The 22619-nt window shown below is 38.2% G+C and overlaps 1 protein-coding gene and 1 pseudogene across 1 annotated transcript; one reads left to right on the top strand and one right to left on the bottom strand.

Annotated features, from left to right (window-relative positions):
• The first annotated feature begins 213 nt into the window (after window positions 1–213).
• Window positions 214–4487, top strand: LOC125472405 (annotated as a pseudogene).
• Window positions 4488–17852: 13365 nt separating this feature from the next.
• Window positions 17853–18614, bottom strand: LOC125472440 (uncharacterized mitochondrial protein AtMg00810-like). The gene has a single exon (XM_048573900.1). It carries the CDS (start codon window positions 18612–18614, stop codon window positions 17853–17855), a length of 762 nt encoding a protein of 253 aa, XP_048429857.1.
• Between the last annotated feature and the right edge of the window lie 4005 nt (window positions 18615–22619).

Consider the following 22619-nt stretch of genomic DNA (forward strand, 5'->3'; position numbering starts at 1 on the left):
TAGTGTCAAATTTGAACCTCATAAGCAACACATGAAAACACCAACAATGTCCCACTCTCACTCCAAAGCAAGCAAAAGCAACCCATGACACATGGATTGATGGGGTTTCTTATCCTCAATCTTTCCAACACTTACCACTATCCAAAACACTCCTTAGAGCACTACCAATGAAAGTTCATTCACTCCTCTAACAACCACCACCACCAAAACTCCATGGATGCTCTCTTCGTTAACTAGTACTCCATCTCCGGCCTCAAACACTCCCCAAACCTCACCACCACCTTTTCCTTCCTTCCCCAATCCTTACACCGCCTTAAATTCACCATCTACACTGCCACCAAGCCCACCACCTGCACAACCGTTTTCGTCATCCATGACCAACAAGGAATCCAATCCATTGAAGCCCAAAACCCACTTCATCTCTCGGATGACAATGAAGTTGAAGATATCAACGAGTCGTACAACAAAGTAGACAAAATCATCGAAGGTAGAGTGTTGAAGGGCATCAAGGGAACACAATACTTGATTTCCTAGAAAAAAGGCTATACGCCGTCGTGGGTCCCATCAGATTCCAAAACCAAGGATATGATCTCCAAGTATGAGAGCCTGTGGTGGACCGCTGCAAAAAAAAGCTGACAAATATGCACTAAACCAGCTTATAGCATCTGAGAACGACTCGCGCGACGCCGTGGATAGGGACAACTGCACGACTCTCATATTCATCTCTAGTCTCGGGTTAAAGTTGTGTGTTCGAGTTTTAACCGAAGCAAGTGCCAACTTGGATCATAATGATAACTGCGGGAGATTGACCGTGTTGCACATGGTGGCTTATTATGTTTGGCCAGGTGTTGTGAAATTATTGGTGCAATGGGAGCGAATCTCGAGGTAGAAGACGAGATAAGACGAAAGCTGTTGGATTTGGCTAAGGAGATACTCAAAACAATGGCATAGGGAAACTTGATTCACTTCGCAAGGTGGTTGAGGTTGAAGAGTGTGCTTACGAAGTTGGAGGGGGTAATATTTGAGGCAGGGCTCGAGTACGCGGTGGCAAAAGGGGTCGTGGGGAAGAGAGTCAGGGATAAGGGGAAGATGGTGACACACCTCGATCCGGAATGTCCACTAGGACCTCGAATTGAGCCGTGCTGGTCGACACCTGAAAGGTGACGAAACCATAAAGTGTGATAATGTATAAAATGTGAATAAATTAAAATCTAAAAGTGCTTAAGTACACGAGAGTGTGGTGAGCGGGTCTGGACCCATTTCACGCGTGATACAAAGCATAGGTATAGTATAGTAAGGTAAGATAATGATTATACCATCATAAGAAAACATATGTACTAAAAAGTGCCACGAATCCTCGTCGATACGGAACTCTACTGCTATAACCTGGAGGGGTGCAAAAATAGAAAATGTGAGTGAGTGAAACAGAACTTTTCAAACCAATTTCAATTACCAAAGGCAATAGCTTTTTGCCGTAACACCTGTTTAATTTCCATAAAATTATACTACGTAAAAGTATGAAATCAAACGTATACTAACAGTAAATCCCGAAATCCCGAAATATACCACAATTTAGCATCTTATTAGCAATATAAATAATCATGTGCTTAATAACTCATACTAGCACGCAAGTCGGAATAACTTATAGTGCCCTGTATGACTGCACCTATATCTCATCAACCAATGCTAGCACATAAGTCAAAGTCACTTATAGTGACCTGTACGTCTTATCCATATCTCGGAGTCACCTATAGTAACCTGTATGACTTATCCATATCTTATCAATCAATGCTAACACATAAGTCGGAATCACTTATAGTGACCTGTACAATTGAATCAATAGCTCAATAAGTATACCTGCACACGAGTCGGAACCACCTAAAGTGGTATGTAGGATATGATTGGGTGTATATAAATACGCTCAAGTGCTGCGATCACTTGAAGACTGTGCGAAAAATCGAGGGTCACTTACAAGTCAGAACCACCTATTGTGGTCTGTATGACAGGATTATGCACCTACTTTGGATCCAAGGTGAGTGTAAGGTGCGGGAGGTGAACATCACGTGAAGGACTGTGCCCTGGCCACGGGCGGAAGCACTAACACTGAGGTGTAGATTTATCAGCTCTCAGTGCATTTCAACATAACATGTATTACTCATGGGCAACCTGTACGACAGTGTCGGAGTTGCCTAAAACATAAATATAGTCATGCCATAACTCAATCATTTCGAGTAACACCATAAACTCACCTGAACTTACCTGTGCGTCCTGCGTTCCTCTTCGTACTTCAAAGCATTTACAGTAATTATGTGCAGATAATATACATATGGATATGTCATGATGCAATCTAAAACTCAACCATAACATAGTGTTTCCAAATATATAAATATAACATGGCGTGAAATGCATAATCTGTAACGCCCCACTTCCAAACTATTTATTTTCAGGAATAATTATCGGTGATAAGCCCAACTAGACAATAGTTTAATTAACTATCATTACTTACGTTTCCTTACTTCAATTTCTTGATTCTTCACATATTGATTTATGACCAACATTTAACCACCAAATCATAGGGTTAAATCTCACATTTTCCACCAATGTCCTTCACATTGCTCAATTCCGCAAACAAGGCTATTGTCCCGATTAATTATTCTCGTTTAACATATGGCTGCATCTAATGTCTCGTTAGACTACCTACGTACCCTAAACAGGGATCAAGCCATTCGTAGTTCGCATTAGTACTTCAAAGCATTCACAGTAATTATATGCAGGTAATATGCATAAATCAATTTAAAAACGTTTGTGGAATTATCAATCATATATGCATATACGATTGAAGGAAAAGGCCCACTCACCATAGGCCCGCGCTATGACTCCCTCGCACAAATATCGAGACATCATGAACTATCGTCGCCTATGACCAATTATCAAATCACGTCTCAGAGTTCTTATTGATAGAATACATAATTTACATAAAACACATCCCTACGTAATTCAATCCGGAAGACCTGCATCACGGATCTCCAATCCGTTACTTTCAAAGATCTAAAGTATGTTTCTAGAACAATGTCCTAAGATTTCATTACGATCCAACGGTCGGATCTCCGCCAATTGCTAAAACCAAGTGACGGTCAACATTTTACTCTATGAACTTACAAATTCAATTTGGGAAGATCCGTACATCGGATTCCCGATCCATAAGTTTCTATGGTCCTTAAATATTATGTATTATAATGTATTAAAGTTTGATGGCGATCCAACTGTTGGATCGTCAATTGCTCTAATAATCAAATGATGTACCTTAACCAAACTAGGTTCAAAATAATCAATTCACATCATATGGATCTCAAATATGAACTCAGGGCATCTAATAGGACTTAGAATGACACTGTTAGTCCGCTGGTCATGCGTTGCCCTAACTTGCCGAAAAAATCAATTATTTCTAAAAATCACCAAAATTTACAGGAATGAAGATCTCAATGAGTAAAGTAACTTTCATACTTATACCCAAGGCCAAATTGGCTGGGAAAAGCCCCAATTTCGTAAAAGCCCGCCGGAACCCTAGGTGTGGGTGTGCTTTGATTCGTCCTGAACTCAACTCCGCTGCTTCAACTAATGATTGGGCATTGAGGGAAGTACATGGGTGGTATTAATTGAATGGAAATGTTTTAGGTTTGGAGGATTTCGACTGAGAGTCCTCACTGCACCCATGGTTCCCGTCTAGATGTTCTCCCCTAAAATACAACCAAATTCATTATAATATTAGGAAAAGGGAAGGTTATTGAGTAGGTTGTAGGTAGTGGAAAAGTTTGAATCGTTGGAAAAACGACAGTAAACCGTCAGGAAGTTGGCCGAACGGGTCGAGTCCGAAGGCTTGCACGAGTCAACCCGTGTCTCCCCCTTCTTCTTCTTCTTTTCCCCACCTTTCTTCTGTTTCTGGTTGGTCACTCCCATCATTCTCTCTTCCCAATTGGTTTGTCCCTCTCTTCTTTGATTGGGCAACCAATACCCTTTCCTCTTTCTCCCATCTTCCCCCGTTTCTTCTTCTCCTTCTCTCATTTCTTACGAAAGATAATCTTTAAATAATATAATAGTACTTAAGAAAATATATAAACTAATAAATGGTAATACCATTATTCCAAATCCACTTCTACTTGCACTTACGCGCCCTTATTATCGAGTACTTCAGGAATACGCTAGAGAAATAATTCGTATGTCTCACTATACGTTGGTCAACGAAAGTCAACAGCTTCACCTTTAGGGCATTTTCGTAAATTCACACTTTTAAAATTATAAAAACCATAATTTTTTAGGGATAGGCTGTCACAGATGGAGTACTTAGTGAAATGGACAAATATATATATATATATGAGGCCACGTGGGAGCCTGAGGAGAATTTTGATCCTTATTTGATTAAAGAGTTTGTGGAGGGCCAAAATTTGAGTGGGTCGGACAATATGGAGGTTGCGCGGTTAGAACAATAGGACTTTCTTTTGTTGTATATTTACTTGAAAGGGAATTACAAATGGTTCCTTAAATTGACTCACATCATTAAGATGAAATGAAAAATCGATCAATGTAGACCTTGAAAGTGGGTGTTGCAAATCAATGTGGTCATTCCATAAAATTTCATAAAAAAATTATGTTATATGCTGATATGGTACATAAATAGGTCCTACAAGATTTACGAGTTTTTATGCAAATGGTCATTGAAATTGATCCACACCATCAAGACGGCCCTTAAAATTAAAAATTGATCAATGTAGTCCCTGAAAATAGTTTTACAAATCAATTTGGTATTTCCATCACAATTATATTACAAATTTTGTTATGTGCAGATGTGGTTTTAATAATTTAATAATTAATTTAAAAGGTTGTTAAAATACCGTTTTGCATAATCAGATTATCTCAATGCAGAGCTCGCCGTTCTTTGCGTCACCAAGATCATAAGGGGAGCGCCCAACAAACTTTCCAAGATTGAGGTTATGAGGCTGTCGATTGCCCAAATGTTGAGGTGACGTCATAGAAGTCGTCACCAAAAGTGGTCTCAATCCTGGTCCAATTTGGTGAAGGCTGCCAAAGGGTGTAAAGATGGGTGTCTTGAGAATTCTCTTTTCAGAGAAGAGACGATGAGGGTAGAGGAGTGTGGGTAGGGATTAGAGGTGATTGCAGGACCAAGTTTCTAGGTTGATAAATTTTTTAATTAATTATTAAACCTATTTCTAATTTGCTTTTAATTTAATTAGATTTATGAGACCCATTTATGCGTCACATTAACACATAACAAAATTTTTGGCATAATTATAATGGAATGACCACATTGAGTTTAGACACTGTTTTTAGGATTACATTAATTGATTTTCAATTTCAAGGACCAGCTTGATAGTGTAGGTCAATTTCAAGGAACATTTGTGATAAAAACAACTTGTGGAACCCATTTATGTGCCACATCAGCACATAATTTTTAATAGAATTGTGACAGAAGGACCACATAGATTTGCGACACCTATTTTTAGAGACTACATTAGTCGATTTTTAATTTCAGGAACTATCTTGATGGTGTGGATCAGTTTCAGGAATCATTTGTGATAAAAACCTACTTGAAATGATGATATGGCATAGTTTTGGTGATCAATGTGACCTCAAGGAAAATCATATAATGCAAATTCATGCGTTTGTCACTTCGAACACTCGAATCTTACGAGTTTATTTTTTCCATATTAGACTGGTAATACGTGAATCGTTGAAGCCACAATATATGGCAATATTTAATACTTTACGTGTTAATTTTACGAAAAATTGAAGTTCTTATTTTTGAGTTAATTAATTGACGTCATGTAATGATGTAGATCTAGAGATTTTTTTATTTTTTATTTTTTAACAAAAGATTTAGAGGTGTTAAAAGCCATGCCATTATCTATTCTAAAGTTGAGGGGAGATCTGACTGTAGCTTAGCTACAATCAAATATTTGCCACTTAATTTCACGCTATTTACAACAAAGCCATCATATTTGGGCTGATATTGGGGCTGGGTTGGAAGGGCAATTTTGTCTTGTGCGTTTGAGACGCATGAGGGCGGGTTTAGGTTTGTTGTCATTCAGCGAGGGTTTCGGGGATATAGGAGGCCATGTCTCTTTTTCTCTTTTTCTCTCCCGACACTCTCTCTGTAACCAATAACCGTTCATCAAATCCTCCACCCCTTCATTTTCTCACTTTGTAATTTCGCTCAGATTCCTCACCGATTTTCTCTATCGCCATTCTTAGTCTCACCAGCCGCGTACCCTTGCAGCTTTATGCTCTGCCTCCAGATTCGTCGCATATACTAGCTGAGACCATTGTCATCGTCCCCATATGAACAAATCCATGCTCAGAATTAAATTAGGGTTAGGGTTCTGAAATTAATTTTCCCCCCATTTTCCCTCTCTCTTTGCAATGGAAGAACATTCATCGTCTTCTTCCTCATCTTCTTCTGCTGTTGCTTCGACCAGTAGGGATACTTCAGGCAGTGCTGTTGCTGTCGCTGCCGCTATGACATTTAAGCACTTCGCAGGCTGGGGAGGAGGACGAAGATAATCACTACTACTAACACACCCATTTTCGACAGCCAGAACTGGAGCAAGACCACGAAATCGGCACTTCGTATGGTCGATTTTTCCTCACTTTATTTATTTATTTTTGTGAATTTAATATATACATGTAATTGCACTGTATTTGGATGATTTATGTTGTATTCAGTTATGCTTCTTTAACGTTTACTTTGGTGTAATCTTTGTTGCAATGTCATACCTTTCATCAGTTGTCTTTCAGTTCCTCTGTTAAATGTTGATGTGGCTTGAGGTGAGGTCTAATTTTTATTAAAAAATGATTAAAAATAAAAAAAAAATCATTTAATATTAAAATAATAATTAATTATTAAAAAAAATAAAAAAAACCCTTTTGTTCATCCCCCCTCTTTCTCCTTCTCTCTTCTCCTTGGACCCCTCACCCTGCAACCCAGAAAATAAAAGAAAAAAAAAAAACCATTCGGTTAGTCTTCTCCCTCCTCCTCCTCCCCCTCCATCTTCATCTTTTTCCCCCTGCAACCTAGAAAAAAAAAAAAAAACCCCTAAGTTCGTCTTCCCCCCACCCTCCTCCTCCTCCTCTCTTCTCCCTCATCTTCATCTTCTTCCCCCGACCCCCTACATGCAACCCAGAAAAAAAAAAAAAAAAAAACCCCATAGCCCAAATATTAAATGATTTTTTTTAGTTTTAATAATATTTTATTAATTTTTTAAAAGAAAGTAGACCCTGTCTTAAGCCACGTTAGCATTTAATAGAAAAATTGACAGACAACTGACAGAATGTATGACATTGCAACAAATTCGAATATAAGGTATGACATTGAAACTTTTTAAAGACGAGGTATGAAACTGTTAAAGACCAATAGTTGAGGTAGTTTTGTGTAATTTATTCAAAAGAAATATTTGTGCTTCTAACACCAGTGAACGAGGGTGATGTCCCACGTCAGATCACTCTTAGGAATCAAAATTTTTGGATTCAGATTTTTGGCATTCTATTTGATTACATGAAACAGGAGATGGGTTTAGTCATTGCAACGAGTCTAGGGAAGTAGTGACTGTCGACAGAAACCGTAATGGTGACTGCTTGGGAGATTTTATGCGAGTGCGGGTCTCGATCAATGTCCACCAACCTCTCCGTCGTGTTCTCAAAGTGCGTTTACCAAATGGGAAGAGATTCGAGGTTGAGCTATTTTACGAAAATCTCCCAGCCTATTGCTTCTTGTGTGGCTCATGCGGGGAAGGTTTGCCATCTTTGTTCCAACGGATCAATTGATGGTGCTGGTGCCCCATATGGGTCGTGGCTACAGGTTGAGACTCGTCATGATGCTAGAAAGAAAGCCAAACGTCGCAGGTTTGGGTTTAACGCAGACGAGGAGTTAAATCTCTCCGACGATGATTCAAATGCTCAACAACCCTTTGCGGCGACAACCCCAAACTGTCCGGGTAACAACTCTGGCCCAATTAACGGGATCCTTCCCAATCCCCGCCCTCTGAGATTCAGGCACGCCCTGATATGGAGGAGACAGATATGGAAGATCCCGTTGCGCCCCTGGAAACTTTAGTTCCATATTTGAATTTGGAGCCAATTTAGTGGCAAATGAATTTCACTTTCCTGGGGAAGTTGGGCCTGTGGACTTGGGTCCCATCAGTTTGAACCCAAATACCTCTAACCCACTTCATGCGGCACGTGTTCCTCCTGGTGGGCCTATACCAACCATGGTTGTGCCGGATCAACCCCCAAACCTTATTGAGTTGTTTAATCAACCAAGTGGGCTGCACCAAATCCAATTTATTCCTTCTTGCAGCGAAAGCACAAACCACAAGCTCAGATCCTTTTAATTTGCTTCCCATTATCCAGCAAGCTCAGTAAAAACAAGCTCTCATTAACCATTGGTGGGCCTCCTGCGAGTGCAAGTCATCTGGCAAGTGGCATCAAACGCCCCGGGTACAAGGCCTTAGAGCAGCTCCAGACAACTTCAGATGTCATGTGTTCACTGACATCCTTCTCGTCGCATGACAACTGAAGTTGTTTGTGTTGACAAAAGTGTTATCAATACCAATATATATACATCAGTAGTGGCACTAGGATTCGAAACATAGACACTGATCATCTAAAAAGGTTAAGTTGTTCATACCTTGGATTCGAAGTGGCATAACACTTCACATATCAACGTGTGAATCAAGTCAATTTATAAATCATAAAGGTTTCTATTCATGACTATAGAAAACTCATACGTTGGATATGAAGTTGGTATGATTAAGGATGTGTTTACGTATTCGTAATGGGAATGAAAATGTGGAATTGAATTCCGATTACGGAGTACTCCGGTGTTTACTAAACATGGAGGAAAAAAAAAAGCAGTGGGGCCCACACAAATTTTGGAATTCAATTCCTTGTATTGGTGGAATTGGATTTCCTAGATATAGGTGGTAATCCAATTCCTACTTGTTTGGGCAATCGAAATGACACTTGTGTTCCCTTTATGCCCTCACTTACTTTTTTTTATTTCCAAGACTATTCTTTATAAACCCATTAAAGTATATAAAATATTTGAGTTGGGACAAGGACATTTTAGTAATCATACTGGTTTATATTCCAATTCTGCTGAATTAGTAAACAACTTTTATGAAATTCTATTCCGATTCTAGAACATTTAAGAAAACAGCTTCAACAGGAATCCGATTTTGACATCTCCTTATTCCAATTCCTCCTTAATTCAATTCCTTTTATTTTCATTACCATTACATAAACGCGCTACTAGCATGCTCCTCAATATAAAATTGTTGAGTCTGTGAAATAAAGATGGGGATTAAAGATTAATATTTTCATTCTATATGAATACAGCCATGAACCCAAGTTCCATGAACCTCAACACAATTGAACCTTTCACAAGTGTCAACTATAAGAAGTGGAAACAGGATTTGGAGATAGTTTTTGGTGTCATGGATATGGATTTGGCGCTTAGAACTGAAGAACCACCAATGCCAAATGAATGAAGCACTTCTAGCTAGAGATTCAAGCCTGAAAACTGGGAGAAATCGAACAGAATATTCCTCATGATAATCAAAAGGTCCATGACTTATGTGGTTTGTGGAGGCTTCCTAGAGGCAACTAATGCAAAGGAGTTCATGAAACTGATCGAAGAGAAGTAGAAAGAATCTGAAACGACAAAAACTGGGAACTTGATGAACTCACTGACAACCATTAGATACGATGGTGAAGGGAGTGTTCGTGAATACATTCTCAAGGTTATCAACATTGCTGGGAAGCTTAGAACACTTGAGGTACCCATTTTTGAAACATTTTTGGTCCATGTCATCATGAATTCCTTGCCTAATTCTTACACTCAGTTGAAAGTATCCTATAATGCACTGCAAGAAAAGTGGGATGTCAATGAATTAATATCTATATGCGTGGGTGAAGAAATGAGGATTAATAAGGAAAGGGCTGAAAAAGAGAAGGGTGAGTTGGTGAATTTTTTTCATGGTTATGCAAAGAATGCCAATAACAACAACTCGGATACTACCAAAAGGAATTCTGCCAGAAACATTCCTCCCTCTAAAAAGACCTTCAAAGTTAATAACTCATCAATTTTTAAATGTTATTTTTGCAAAAAGACATACTATATGAAGAGAAATTGTCCTAAATACAAGTCATGGCTTGCCAAACAAGAGGCAAAGAAAGGTAAAAATATTTTTTCAAATGTTTTGCTCATTTTGAGTCCAATTTGATTGACAACGCCCCAAGTTAGTTGCATCGCACAACTAATTATCAGATTTTCCTTATTTCATTGAATTAGATGGAATACGCATCTAAACCAAATTATCTTTCTCAAGTTCCCTATATGAAACGCATGATAGAGATACATGTCAAAAGTCATTAAGTTCTATGAAAATCATAAGCATTGACAAGGTATTCATCACTATGAAACGCATGAGACTCATACCAAGGATTTACATTGTGACTAGCAACCTCCACTACTTGTGAATATAAGTGAATAACTATTATGTGAGACCCCCTTATACTCTAGCATCAAATTCATGCATGCAAATTAAGTGTCGACCCCCAACCCACATACATAAACAAGTTTTAATAACTTAGATAAGCAAATCACATTCATGCCTTAAAAAAAAACAATAACTGGATGGAATCAATTCATATAAAACATATAATCATGGCTTCAAATTCACCTCCAACTAAAAAGAAATTAGTTCCACATGTTCGCAAAACAAAGATAATTAAACTTAAACATTAAAAACGAAGATAGAATACACCTAGAAACACTCCAGGTGGCTCCTCCTTCCTTCCTTGCTGCCCACAATGGGGATTTTTGTGAATTTAGGCTCTTGAGGTGTGGTGGATGGTGTGGTGTGAATTTGGGGTAGATGGTGGTGTAGGGTGAATTGTGGTGTTTGATGGCTGAAAGTATGAATGAATGAATGAGTGAATGGATGATTTGAATGGTGCGGCAAAGGGTTGTATTTATAGGCTAATTATGCACAATTAGTGAAAGAAAAGGATTGCACAATCCAATGGTAAAAGGGTTAAGTCTTGGCAGAAACCAAAGGGGAAAGGGATAGGGAATTTTCGCCAGAAATTAAGGGCTTCTAGAAACTAGGTATTTTATGGCAGAATTTAGACTTCTAGAAGGGATAAAGGGCATATTTCTAGACCTAAAGGGATAAAGACTGATGATATAGGTGTAGGAAAGGGATTACAACTCCTAAACGTCCAAGGAATGGCATATATGCGGCACATAAAGGCTTAGGCTTCTAGAATATGAGTTTATGTGTTTAAATGTATATCTAATCCCTTCTAAATAGCTAGATTTAAGGCACAACCTGATTTGGATAGGATAAGATAGGATAATGTTAGATTTAGGAAAGGATAAGGTTGGTTAGGATAGGATAAGATAAGGTTGGATAAGATTCATTATTTCTTGCTCTTTCCTTATCTTCTTTGCATTTGGACTCTTTTCTCTAGATTTTTAGTCTTTCCTAGCCCTTCTTGACTTCAATTTCGTCAATCCTCTTTGCTCCATGGTTAAGCTATTCAATCCATGCCCAAAACTGCTCCATTTAGTTTGAAAATGCCCATTCCTGCTCCTTTTTCCATTAGGACTTAAAAACATACGAAAATAGCTTAGAAGACCAAAATAAATAGTGATTAACTCACTAAATGCAAGGAAACAACATAACTAAGTAGCATAAATATGCTCCTATCAGTAAGAAGCATGATTTGTAGGGTTCACTTGCCTAAATATTTAAGGGGAGAAGCCGTAAAAATTGCAAATTATTTGTTGAATAGAGTTCCTTCAAAAGTAGTATAAAATACTCCATTTGAATTATAGATTGGAAGGAGACCGAGCTTGAATCATTTACACGTTTGGGGATGTAAAGCAGAAGCCAAAATTTACAACCCCAGTAGTGTTAAACTTGATCCAAGATAGTTAGTTGTTACTTCATTGGTTATGCTGAGAGATCAAAAGGGTTTAGATTCTATTGTTCTAGCAATCAAGGTCCTAAAATTGTTGAGACAGAGAAAGCAATATTTATGGAGCATAGTCTGGACAATGAGTCTGCGACAAATGATAATGATTTTATGTTTGAAGAGGAAAGAAACACTGGCACTACCATAGAACATGCAAAGATTTCTTCTCTCAAGGCACCAACAGTGGCAATTGAATTTCCAAGTCACATGCATGATGACACAAATGAAGTTGAAAGGAACATGAATTCTAAGCAAGGAAATAATGTGGGAGCCACACCACCGATTGATAATGATGTCAATATCAATGGTGTCAATGAGCCTATGGACACCGAAGCTCTAAACATGAAAACACAGCAACAACAAGAGGGTGGCATGTTGAAAATCAACCAATGGTCCTGAGCAAATCAACTAGGGTAAGGAGATTAACCGCCTTAGAAAATTTTGTGTACATGGCTGAAGCAGTAGCCAACAACATTGATTTCTCAGAATTCGATGATCCCAAAACTTTTAAAGAAGCAGTCTCAAGTATAAATGCTACCAAATGGATAGAAGCAATTGGAAGTGAACTGGGATCGATGAAAAATAACAAAGTCTGGGAGCTTGTAGAGAAAACAGAAAACATGAAGCCAATAGGATGCAAATGGGTATTCAAGACCAAAAGGGATTTGAAGGGAAACATAGAGAGATACAAAGTGAGACTTGTAGCAAAAGGGTTTACTTAGAGAGAGGGAGTGGATTATAAAGAGACCTTCAGTCCTGTTTCAACAAAAGATGCATTTAGAGTTATTATGGCTATCGTTGCATATTTTGATCTAATCTTGCACCAAATGTACGTTAAGATGGCATTCTTAAATGGTGACTTGGAAGAATGCATCTACATGAAGTAACCAGATGGATTCATAGAAGAAGGGAATGAAAATTCAGTTTGTAGATTGAAAAAGTCAATATATGGGTTAAAATAAGCATCGAGACAATGGTATCTCAAGTTTCATAGAGTTGTTAAAGAGAATGGCTTTGTTGAGAATCTTTCTGATAACTACATATACTTAAGGATTAGTGGGAGTAGTAATATTGGTCCTTTATGTGGATGATAGACTACTTGCAACGAACATAGCTAGCTTATTAGATGAAACCAAGAAATTGTTGCAAGAAAACTTTGAAATGAAAGAAAAAGGGTTACATCGACAAGGTTTTAAAAAGATTCAACATGGCTTCTTGTGGCACTACTGAAATGCCAATTTCAAAGGGTGAAAAATTAAGCAAACAAAGGCAATTTCAAGTCCTTCCGTAGTAATTGTGAGCATTGAGTAGTTTATTAATTAGTATAGTGGTGCCACATTTAGGAGAGACTTGCCCCGAAGATATCAGAGGCCAAGCAAGGCAGGTGCTACGACCCGATGATGTAGTAGTGAGTGAGTTTTGTTTGCAAACCTATACTATATAGTTTACATAATGGCTTTTATGGAATGTTTATATATCATGTCATTCTTTTACTTATAAACATAAGTACTAGCGATGATGTTGAGATTTGTAAAATTATGATTGTTGGTCAAAAATATTGTATCTGCTCATTATGCATGTTTATATTGGTATGTATAGTACTTATCCTGGCCAAGAGCACCTTCATGTGTATGTTCATGTCGCACCTTTACACTAACATTGGGTCAATTATGGGTACTAGTGTACTCATTGTTTTTACATCTAGGACTCTTATATGACACGCTTAACGCTAGCTTAGCGTGTATGTTTACTCGAGCTAAGCCTGGAAAATGGGACCGTGTTTGCTAAGTTTATGTAACACATGTTATCTTAATGAGTCATATTGTGTCACACCCATTATCTTAACGGGTTCTTAACTTGTCTGTCATTTTACCCAACAGGTAAAATGACTCGACCCATTAAGAAAAATATATTTTTTTTTCTAAATTTGCACACACCACTTTGCAACATAAATATTACTTCAAATCATAAAAACACATTTGTTGTTAAGTATTGCATATTCCAAAATAAGAGCCCAATAAAAAACAATATCAGTATACACTACTACAAGAATGAAGTGGGTGGCCGTGGACTCGTGGCTGGCCGAAGTTATGGTTCGAGGCTGAGATTCAAGAGTTTAGTAAGAAAAAGAGAGTGGCTGCTTCGATTTGAGCCTTCTAGAATAAGCAAGAGTCTGATTTAGGGTTCAGATAGATATTGGCAAGATTAAATCTCAGCCGATCCAACGGTCATGAATTTTCTAAATTTAATTTATATATACATATATATATTTATATTTTAACTTTATGTTCGGTTTGGGATTAAATCCTACTGCTATTAATTATAGTAATTTTTTTAATGGTATAAAATTATTAAATTACTATTTTTCTTATAGAATAACGGGTTACCTACATGTATACCTGGACAGACCTGTTATCTTAACAAGTGCTTATCGGGTTACCTGAAAATGACCTCGATTTATTATCGTGTCAACCCGAAAACTTGTTAATTTTGTGTCGTTTCATGTCACGTTAACAAGCCGTGTTAGAAATTTCTAGGCCGAACTCGAGCATAGATTATTACATCCAGCCTATTCATGTAGCTACTTTCTGCATGAATTTGTCTGCATTTTTATGAGTAAATTGTGTTATATTGTTGAGATATTTGCGATTTCTGTGATGACCCGTCCCAATTTATGGTATATATTTTATCCCCGAGTATGTAAACTGACGATTATGCCCTCGTTGGCTTAGTGACGTGGATGTACATTTATAGTTTTAAATTATTTTTCCAGCCAATGTGATTAAATTATACATGACGTTATGAGAACGTTGATGCGAGTTAGGCTCGAATTGGAATTGTGATGAGGGGGTTACGAACGAATAGGTGTAAGTGGGTAGAGTTATAGTTTTGGGTTCTCCATAACCTATCCACCAATTATCTTCTTTTCCTACAACCTTGGACCCAACTAGAATTTTAGACTTGTTTTACTTCTTTTGGACCAATTGTCCCCCTAAATCACATAGCCCAATCAGGGCTTATGATCTTTTTATGCTACCCAATCCAATAACCTACATGGACACACCCACACACACACATACGTAACTCTCACCCTCACCATTTGTCTCGAATTTTCTATCGTTTGTATGACTGAGCCTTCCAACCTTTAAATACCAACGTCATGGATCGAACCCACTGAGGTTATGATCACCCTCATCTTGACTTCACAAGCCTGGTGGTACTGTTGGTTTGAAGAAAGGACTTCAAAAACCTGAGAACACACGAGGTTTTACAAGGTTTTAAGGTTCTAAAGGGTTATAATCAACTCTAATGGGACCCTAGGTTAGTTTTGGAGTGATAGAACATCGGGATAAAAAGGATTCACAGACTTGCAGGTTTAGCCGGAGGTTTTGAAGGTTTTTCTGACCACTTTTCGTCGGTTTTAGGACTTCAAATAGGTATGGTTGTGTTCTATACTTTAAGAGCTTTGAATCCATATCAAATTTGTGAATTTTGGTTGAGAAATGAGAGAGATATTTAAGTTTTAGATTTTTCCACAAATCGGTGATGCAGCGGCATTGGTGCTGGAATTCAACGAACCACCAGAGAAGAAAGAAGAATATTCTATCAACTTTGATGGAATATACTAACGGCGTCAGGTAAATATAATGGTATATGCTTCTATTTAACGGAATATTCCCTAACGCTGTTAGGGATTCTGTTAGTGTGCCAGGCACGTGCTTGCGAGTGGTCGGTGCGTGTGGTCATGCCTTGGCTGACGCGTGAGGGTGCATAGGGCGTCGAAAAATTATTCTAAAAATATGGAGATGCTCGTGATGTTGAGTAGGCCACGATGACATATTCAAATACCCCAATTGAGCAACTAATGAGAAGTTGTTACATGGTTTTGGTTATGTGCTTAAAATTAACGTTAAAATAGTTGTTTCACATATAGGTAAGACGTTTTCGGAGGACGAGCGCAGCCAAGCGAGACTTGGGGGTTACGACCCTGCTACATACGAGTGAGTGGGCTTTTGGTTTATATATATATATATATATATATATATATATATGCGTTTCCCAGAATTTGTTTTTAAACAAAATTTTGTTTAAAATGCCATGTCATGTTTGCTTTACATTTTAGCATATGCATTAGTATAGCTTTGCGTAATATTGCATGATGTTGTGGAGGTCCAGGTAAGTTCAGGTGAGTTTATATTGACGGTATGGTTGCATGGTAGTTGATTATGAGTTGATGCACGTAAAGCTCATTGTCCTGTACCCCGGTGTTAATGCGCACCCTAGAAAGGTTGAGCTACGCCAAACAGCCTAAGTATAACGCCCACACACCTTCCCAGCAGCACAGGTGTTAGAGTTGTAATTATAGTTAGCTTTCTCACTCACAAATAAGTTCACGGCAGCCGTGCCCGACAAGTCACCGGTGCTCTTTGCTATGTTTTCGCCATAGGGCCCACCAGAATGCACAAGATTGTAGCCACTGATGCGGGAGTTAGCGTATCTTTGTGCATAATTGGCTAAGTTGGTATCCCATGACAAGGGAGCAACGCCCATCTGTGCTCGAGCGGCGTTGTGGGCATTGAGGTAGTCTTGTGGTGAGTCTTGGGCATGGGAGGATGGGAGTAAGGTTAAGCTTATAATATTGGTTGCTACTCACACTGCAAATATTTGAAATGGGAAGTGTAGCATGTAGTATTTATAATGAAAAAGGAGAAAGGGGATTGCATTTTCCATGGACATACCAAAATTCCAACCATGTTGATTTGATATGGTATATCAAGATATAATGTGTTGATGTGACGTATCAATTTCATATTTATATTTAATTAATTAGAAGTATTTTATCAATATCCCATATAAGTCTTGTTTTGGACTCAACTAGTTAACATATATTTTATTATCACTTCAAAAGTCATTCTAATGGTAGGGTACCAGTGTATGATGACGTCGTATAAACACCAGTGTATGATGACATTATTTTTCTCTCTTTGTGCGCAATGTCGTCATGATCTAAATGGAGGCAATCTAAATCCCGATGATTGAAGGATTATATTGACAAAGAGTGTTGTTAAACCCATCATATAATGACATATTTATTCTTTTACAAAAAGACTTTTAAACCCCTATGTAGTCCTACGTAGCAGTCAACGCTACTATTTTTGTAACGACCATGATTGAGTGGTGTGAAAATTTTAAGTTTGTTTGAATGTATTTTTCATAGATTGATTGAATGTACAAAGGGGGATATATAATGAGGTAGAAGGTTACAAGAAACCCTACCTTGGCAAATCCTACTAACCCAGTAAACCCTAAAGCTATACTCCTTAAATTAAGGAGTGCAGCAAGTAGCTAGCACACAACTATCAACAAGTCATCTAGATGTCAATCTTCCTCAAATTAAGGGATTAGACTTAATAGAGAATCCCATGGAAAGAGGGAACATAAAATCTGGTAGCATCAGTCACCCCATATCGTTTAATATCCATATGCAGCATCAGTCACCCCATATCATTTAATATTCCCCCTCAAGCTAGATTGAGGATATTGATTGAGCCAAACTTGTCAAGGAGATGCTGAAAAGGAACTGAGGAAAATGCTTTTGTGAATACATCTGCCAGTTGATCATGACTGCGAGTATAAATGGTTTGAATAACATGGGATTGAACTTGTGCCCTAATGTAGTGATATTCCACCTCAATATGTTTGGTCCTTTCATGGAATATGAGGTTAGCAGTGATATGCATGGCTGCTTGATTGTCACACATGAGTGACATTGGAGTAGAACTAGAGAATCCCAAGTCTCAAAGTAACCCATTGAGCCAAATTAAATCACATGTTATCGATGCCATTGCACGATATTCAGCCTCTGCACTAGAATGTACAATAACCTGTTGTTTTTTGCTTTTCCATGTGACGATGTTTCCTCCAATAAACGTACAATAGCCAGCAGTAAACTTCTTATCAATTGCATTTCCGGCCCAATCTGCATCGGTGTAGCCACTGATTTGAGTGGATTGATTGTTCTTCATAAGAATGCCTCTACCTAAAGCTTTGAGGTAGCGTAGAATTCTTTTAACAATGAGAAGATGTTTCACAGATGGTGCATGCATGAATTGGCTAACCAGTCTCACAGCATAGGTGATATTCGGTTTGGTTATGGTAAGGTATATAAGCTTTCCAACTAACCTTTGGTAGTGACTTACATGGGTAAGAGGTTCTCCATCCATCTCAAGCTTTAGCTTACTATCAAGGGGAGTGATAGCAGGCTTGCAATCAAGTAATTCAGCCTCAGTAAGAAGATCCACAACATATTTGCATTGATTTAAAAACAAACCCTTTTGAGATGTTTCCATTTTAATGCCAAGGAAGCATATTAGTCTCCCCAGGTCCTTTATGGCAAAGGTGTGATTGAGAGATTTCTTGAGAGCTTCAATTTCAACTTCATTTTCACTTGTGATGAGATCGTCCACATAGACAAGAACCACCAATATACCAGCTGATCCTTTATGAGTGAATAAGGATGAGTCAGCATTACTTTGAACAAAACCAGTAGCTTCCAACATTGAACTCAACTAAGCATACCATGCACATGAAGATTGTTTCAAACCATAGATTGCTTTGTGCAATCAACACACCATATCATTTTTACCTTGAGAAGAACCAGGTGAAAGTTGCATATATACTTCTTCTTGTGAATCCCTATGAAGGAACGCATTTTTTACATCCATTTGATACAATGGCCAGCCACAATTCATAGCCACTAAAAGAATAATCTTAACGAAGTTCATTTTGGCTATAGGAGCAAGTGTCTCCTTGTAGTCTACCCCAAACATTTGAGTGAAACCACGTGCAACCAATATGGCCTTGTGACATTCAATTGATCCATCAGCCTTGAACTTTGTTTTATAGATTCATCGCATTTCTCCACTCAGGGATTAGTTGAGCCTCTTGAAAGGTTCGTGGTTCAATGTGATGAGAGATTTCAACCAGGAATGTGGCATGATTGGGGTGAACACGACTATAACTCAGCACCTCATTGATGGGGTGTTTGGAAGCAAAGGTGACATAGTCTCGGAGCCTTGCTGGAGGTTGTTGAGCACGCACAGGATTACTCCTTGTAAAAGGTAAAGTAAGAGCCTCTTCGTGACTTTCATCTTGAGTAGACTCAGTACCATCCTCCAGGTTTCTTGGTTGAGAAGACACATGAGTAGTTTCACTCACAATCTCTGCTTGTTCATGATTGCTAGTGGCTTCTAGATCCAAGTGCGCTGAGTCATCAATGCATGTAAGCAAGGGAAATAAATCACACATTAGCTCCTCTTCTTGGGAGTGAGCAGCCTCCTTGGAGAAATAGGGAAATGTTTCCTTAAATCTCACATCCCTAGACACAAGCATCTTGTTAGTAATATGACGAAAACATTTGTAACCTTTTTGGGAGGATGAATATCCCATGAAAACACACTTTGCAGCCCTGACATCCAGTTTGTCATGGTGCAATGCTTGAACATGAACAAAGCACGTGTAGCCAAAGACTCTCAAATGTGATAAAGTTATATGTCTTCCTTTAATAGTTTCATAAGGAGACTTAAACTCTAAAACACGATTGGGCAATCTATTGATTAAATAGGTTGTAGTGAGAATGGCATGTGACCAAAATTTCTTTAGTATGTTCATATGCAACATCAATGCACGAGTCTTCTTAAGTAAATCCCTGTTTTTTCTTTTAGAGATCCCATTTTTTTGTGGGGTTCCTTCACAACTTGTCTGGTGAACAATACCATAAGAGCTCAAATATTGACTCATATTGCTGGATAAGAACTCAATGCCATTGTCGGTTCTTAGGTTCTGAATGGTTAACTAAATTGAGTTATGACAAGTTGATGAAAGTCTTTGAACATAGTGAAGACATCCTTTTTTTTTATTTTTTTATGTTTTTTTATTTTAACAGATATAGCCATGTTCTTCTAGAAAGATCATCCATAAAGATAACAATATATTTATATCCATCAAAAGATTCAATAGTTGGACCCCAAACATCGGAGTGTACAAGTTTGAAAAGTTTGCTAGAACTATACATTAAGGAACTAAAAGGAGCCTAGGAAACTTAGAGAACTGACATGTATCACACATTACAGATGATTGATACTTTTTGGGAAAGAGTTTAAGCAAAACAATCTCTTATGGATGGGCTAATCTTTATGCCAGATTTGTTGCTTTGACTAAACAAGGTTCCTTGCATAGATAGTAAAGACCATTCAGGAAGAAACCTTCACCAATCGTCTTCTTGGTGAGAGAATCCTGAAACATAACACTACTTGGTGAGAAAGTGACAAGACAATTTAGGGTTCTAGTGATCTTTCCTATTGACAGAAGTTGAAAAGGAAAGGTAGGAACAAACAATGCAGTAGAGTCAAGGTTGTTTGAAAGCAACTTTACTTTGCCCACTCCCAAAACCATGGCCTTTTTTCCATCAGCAACTGACACGTGAAAGGGTTTTGAAAAAGTTTGAAATTTTTTTAAGTTTGAGGCTTTGTTTGTCATATGGTTAGTGGCTTCTAAGTCAATAATCCAACAATGTTCAATACCAGTGTGAAGAGCAATTGAGAATGAACTAAATATACTTGGAGCTTTGCTCCTTGGTAAATTCTCATTTTCAGCAAGGAAACCTGCGAACTGTCTCAGTAGCGCAATGGGATTTTCAGTTGTACCCCTTAAGCTTGTTACAACTTCTCTATGTCCCTTGGTTTGCATGTATGTTGCAAAGTCATTTATAAGCGAGACAGAATTTGAAGTGAAGTTCTGAATGCTCTCAAGGAATGAGGTATAGCTATGATTTGTTGCATGTTAAGGTTTGTATGAGCCAGTATGGAATTGCCTTGAAGGAATCATTATGTGATCCTTGTTGAAATTAGGTTTCAGTTCGGGGTGCAAAATCCAGCACCTTTCCTCCATGTGACATACAACATCACAGTAAATGCACATCAAGTGTGGATTTTTACCCTTGTAAGGCTTGTTGTCTGAGGGTTTATCTTTCGCAACATAGACTCTTAACTCAGAAATCTTGGAATTCTTCTCCAAATTCATCACCCTTCTTCGAGCTTCCTCACGTTGAACCGTGTCACACACAGTTTTGAAAGAAGGAAGTTTGACATTCATTAGGATATGACTCCTGAGATCCTCATAGTCCGAGTTCAAACTCACAAGCAGCTGATATATCTTGTTTTCTTCAGCTCTTTTCAAAAAAACTGCAGTATCAATGGTGTGAGGTACATAAACATCTAACTCATTCCACGTAGTCTTGAGACTTCCCCGGTGCTGCACAAAGATTTTTCCATCTTGTTGAAGACTAACAATGTCCCTCTTTAGCTGAAACACTTGTGCATAATTATTTTGATTCTCGTACATGTCCTTCACAGATTTCCACATATCGTGTGAGGACTCGGAATAGCTGAAGATTTCAGCAATATGTTTCTCCATTGAGTTGAAAAGCATTGACATGACTTGTTAGTCCTTATACAACCATGCTTTATATGCTTGGGTAGAAGGCTCGGATGCATCAACTCCTCCATTGATGAACCCTAACTTTCCTCTTCCACCGAGAGCAAGAGACACTGCTCTAGACCATGGGAGATAGTTGAATTCATTCAACAAAACTGAGCATAAACGCATATTCGTATTTATCTCCATATCTAGAACAAAAGAGGGAGAACTTTATGAGTTTTCTCCCCCAAGGTTTACTGAACTTTCTTTAGCAATAAATGGAGCTTGAAGATGAACAACAGCGGAAAAAAAAAAAAGGCAGAGACAGGTCAAGGATGACACTGCTCTGATACCATGTGGAAATTTTAAGTTTGTTTAAATGTATTTTTCATAGATTGATTGAATGTACAAAAGGGGATATATAATGAGGTTGAAGGTTATAAGCAACCTTACCTTGGCAAATCCTGCTAACTTGGTAAACCCTAAAGCTATCACTCCTTAAATTAAAGGAGTGCAGCAAGTAGCTAGCGCATAAATATCAACAAGTCATCTAGATGTCAATCTTTCTCAAATTAAGGGATTAGACTTAATAGAGAATCCCATGAAAAAAGGGAACATAAAATCTGGCAACATTAGTCACCCCATATCGTCTAATATCTATATCCAGCATCAGTCACCCCATATCGTCTAATAAGTGGATTTGATCATACGGCTGGTGAAATAAAAGAGGGGGAAAAGAGAAAACGGGGTGACCTGCCATTATTAAGTAATCACTTCCCATCGTCCTCAGTGACATCGATATGCAAAAGTGGATATTGGTAAGGCTTGAACTTGAGGCAGGTGTGAAGGGTCTGGGTGTCAACTAGGGATGGATTCGACAAGATGCACTTAAGTTTAAGAAAGACAGCAGCAAAGCACCAACTCATGATTTTCCCTAAAATGCTTCCATCTTTCCAACGCCAAGAAGCTTACAACCTCATTGAAAGTCATTGGTGGGTTATTTTGAATCCAAAGTTGAGAACCAACGACTTGCACAGAAAATACAAACCACCAACTAAACCACAATAGCCGGACCACGACCCATCACC

The sequence above is a fragment of a genome, unplaced genomic scaffold (genome assembly GCF_019419815.1).
Source record: "Pyrus x bretschneideri cultivar Hongxiangsu unplaced genomic scaffold, Pyrus_bretschneideri_v1 Contig7, whole genome shotgun sequence".
Classification (NCBI taxonomy): Eukaryota; Viridiplantae; Streptophyta; class Magnoliopsida; order Rosales; family Rosaceae; genus Pyrus; species Pyrus x bretschneideri.

Bases quoted from the DNA above. Each gene is read 5' to 3' on its own strand.
- LOC125472440 (XM_048573900.1), bottom strand. From the start codon at position 18,614: ATGTTGGAAGCTACTGGTTTTGTTCAAAGTAATGCTGACTCATCCTTA.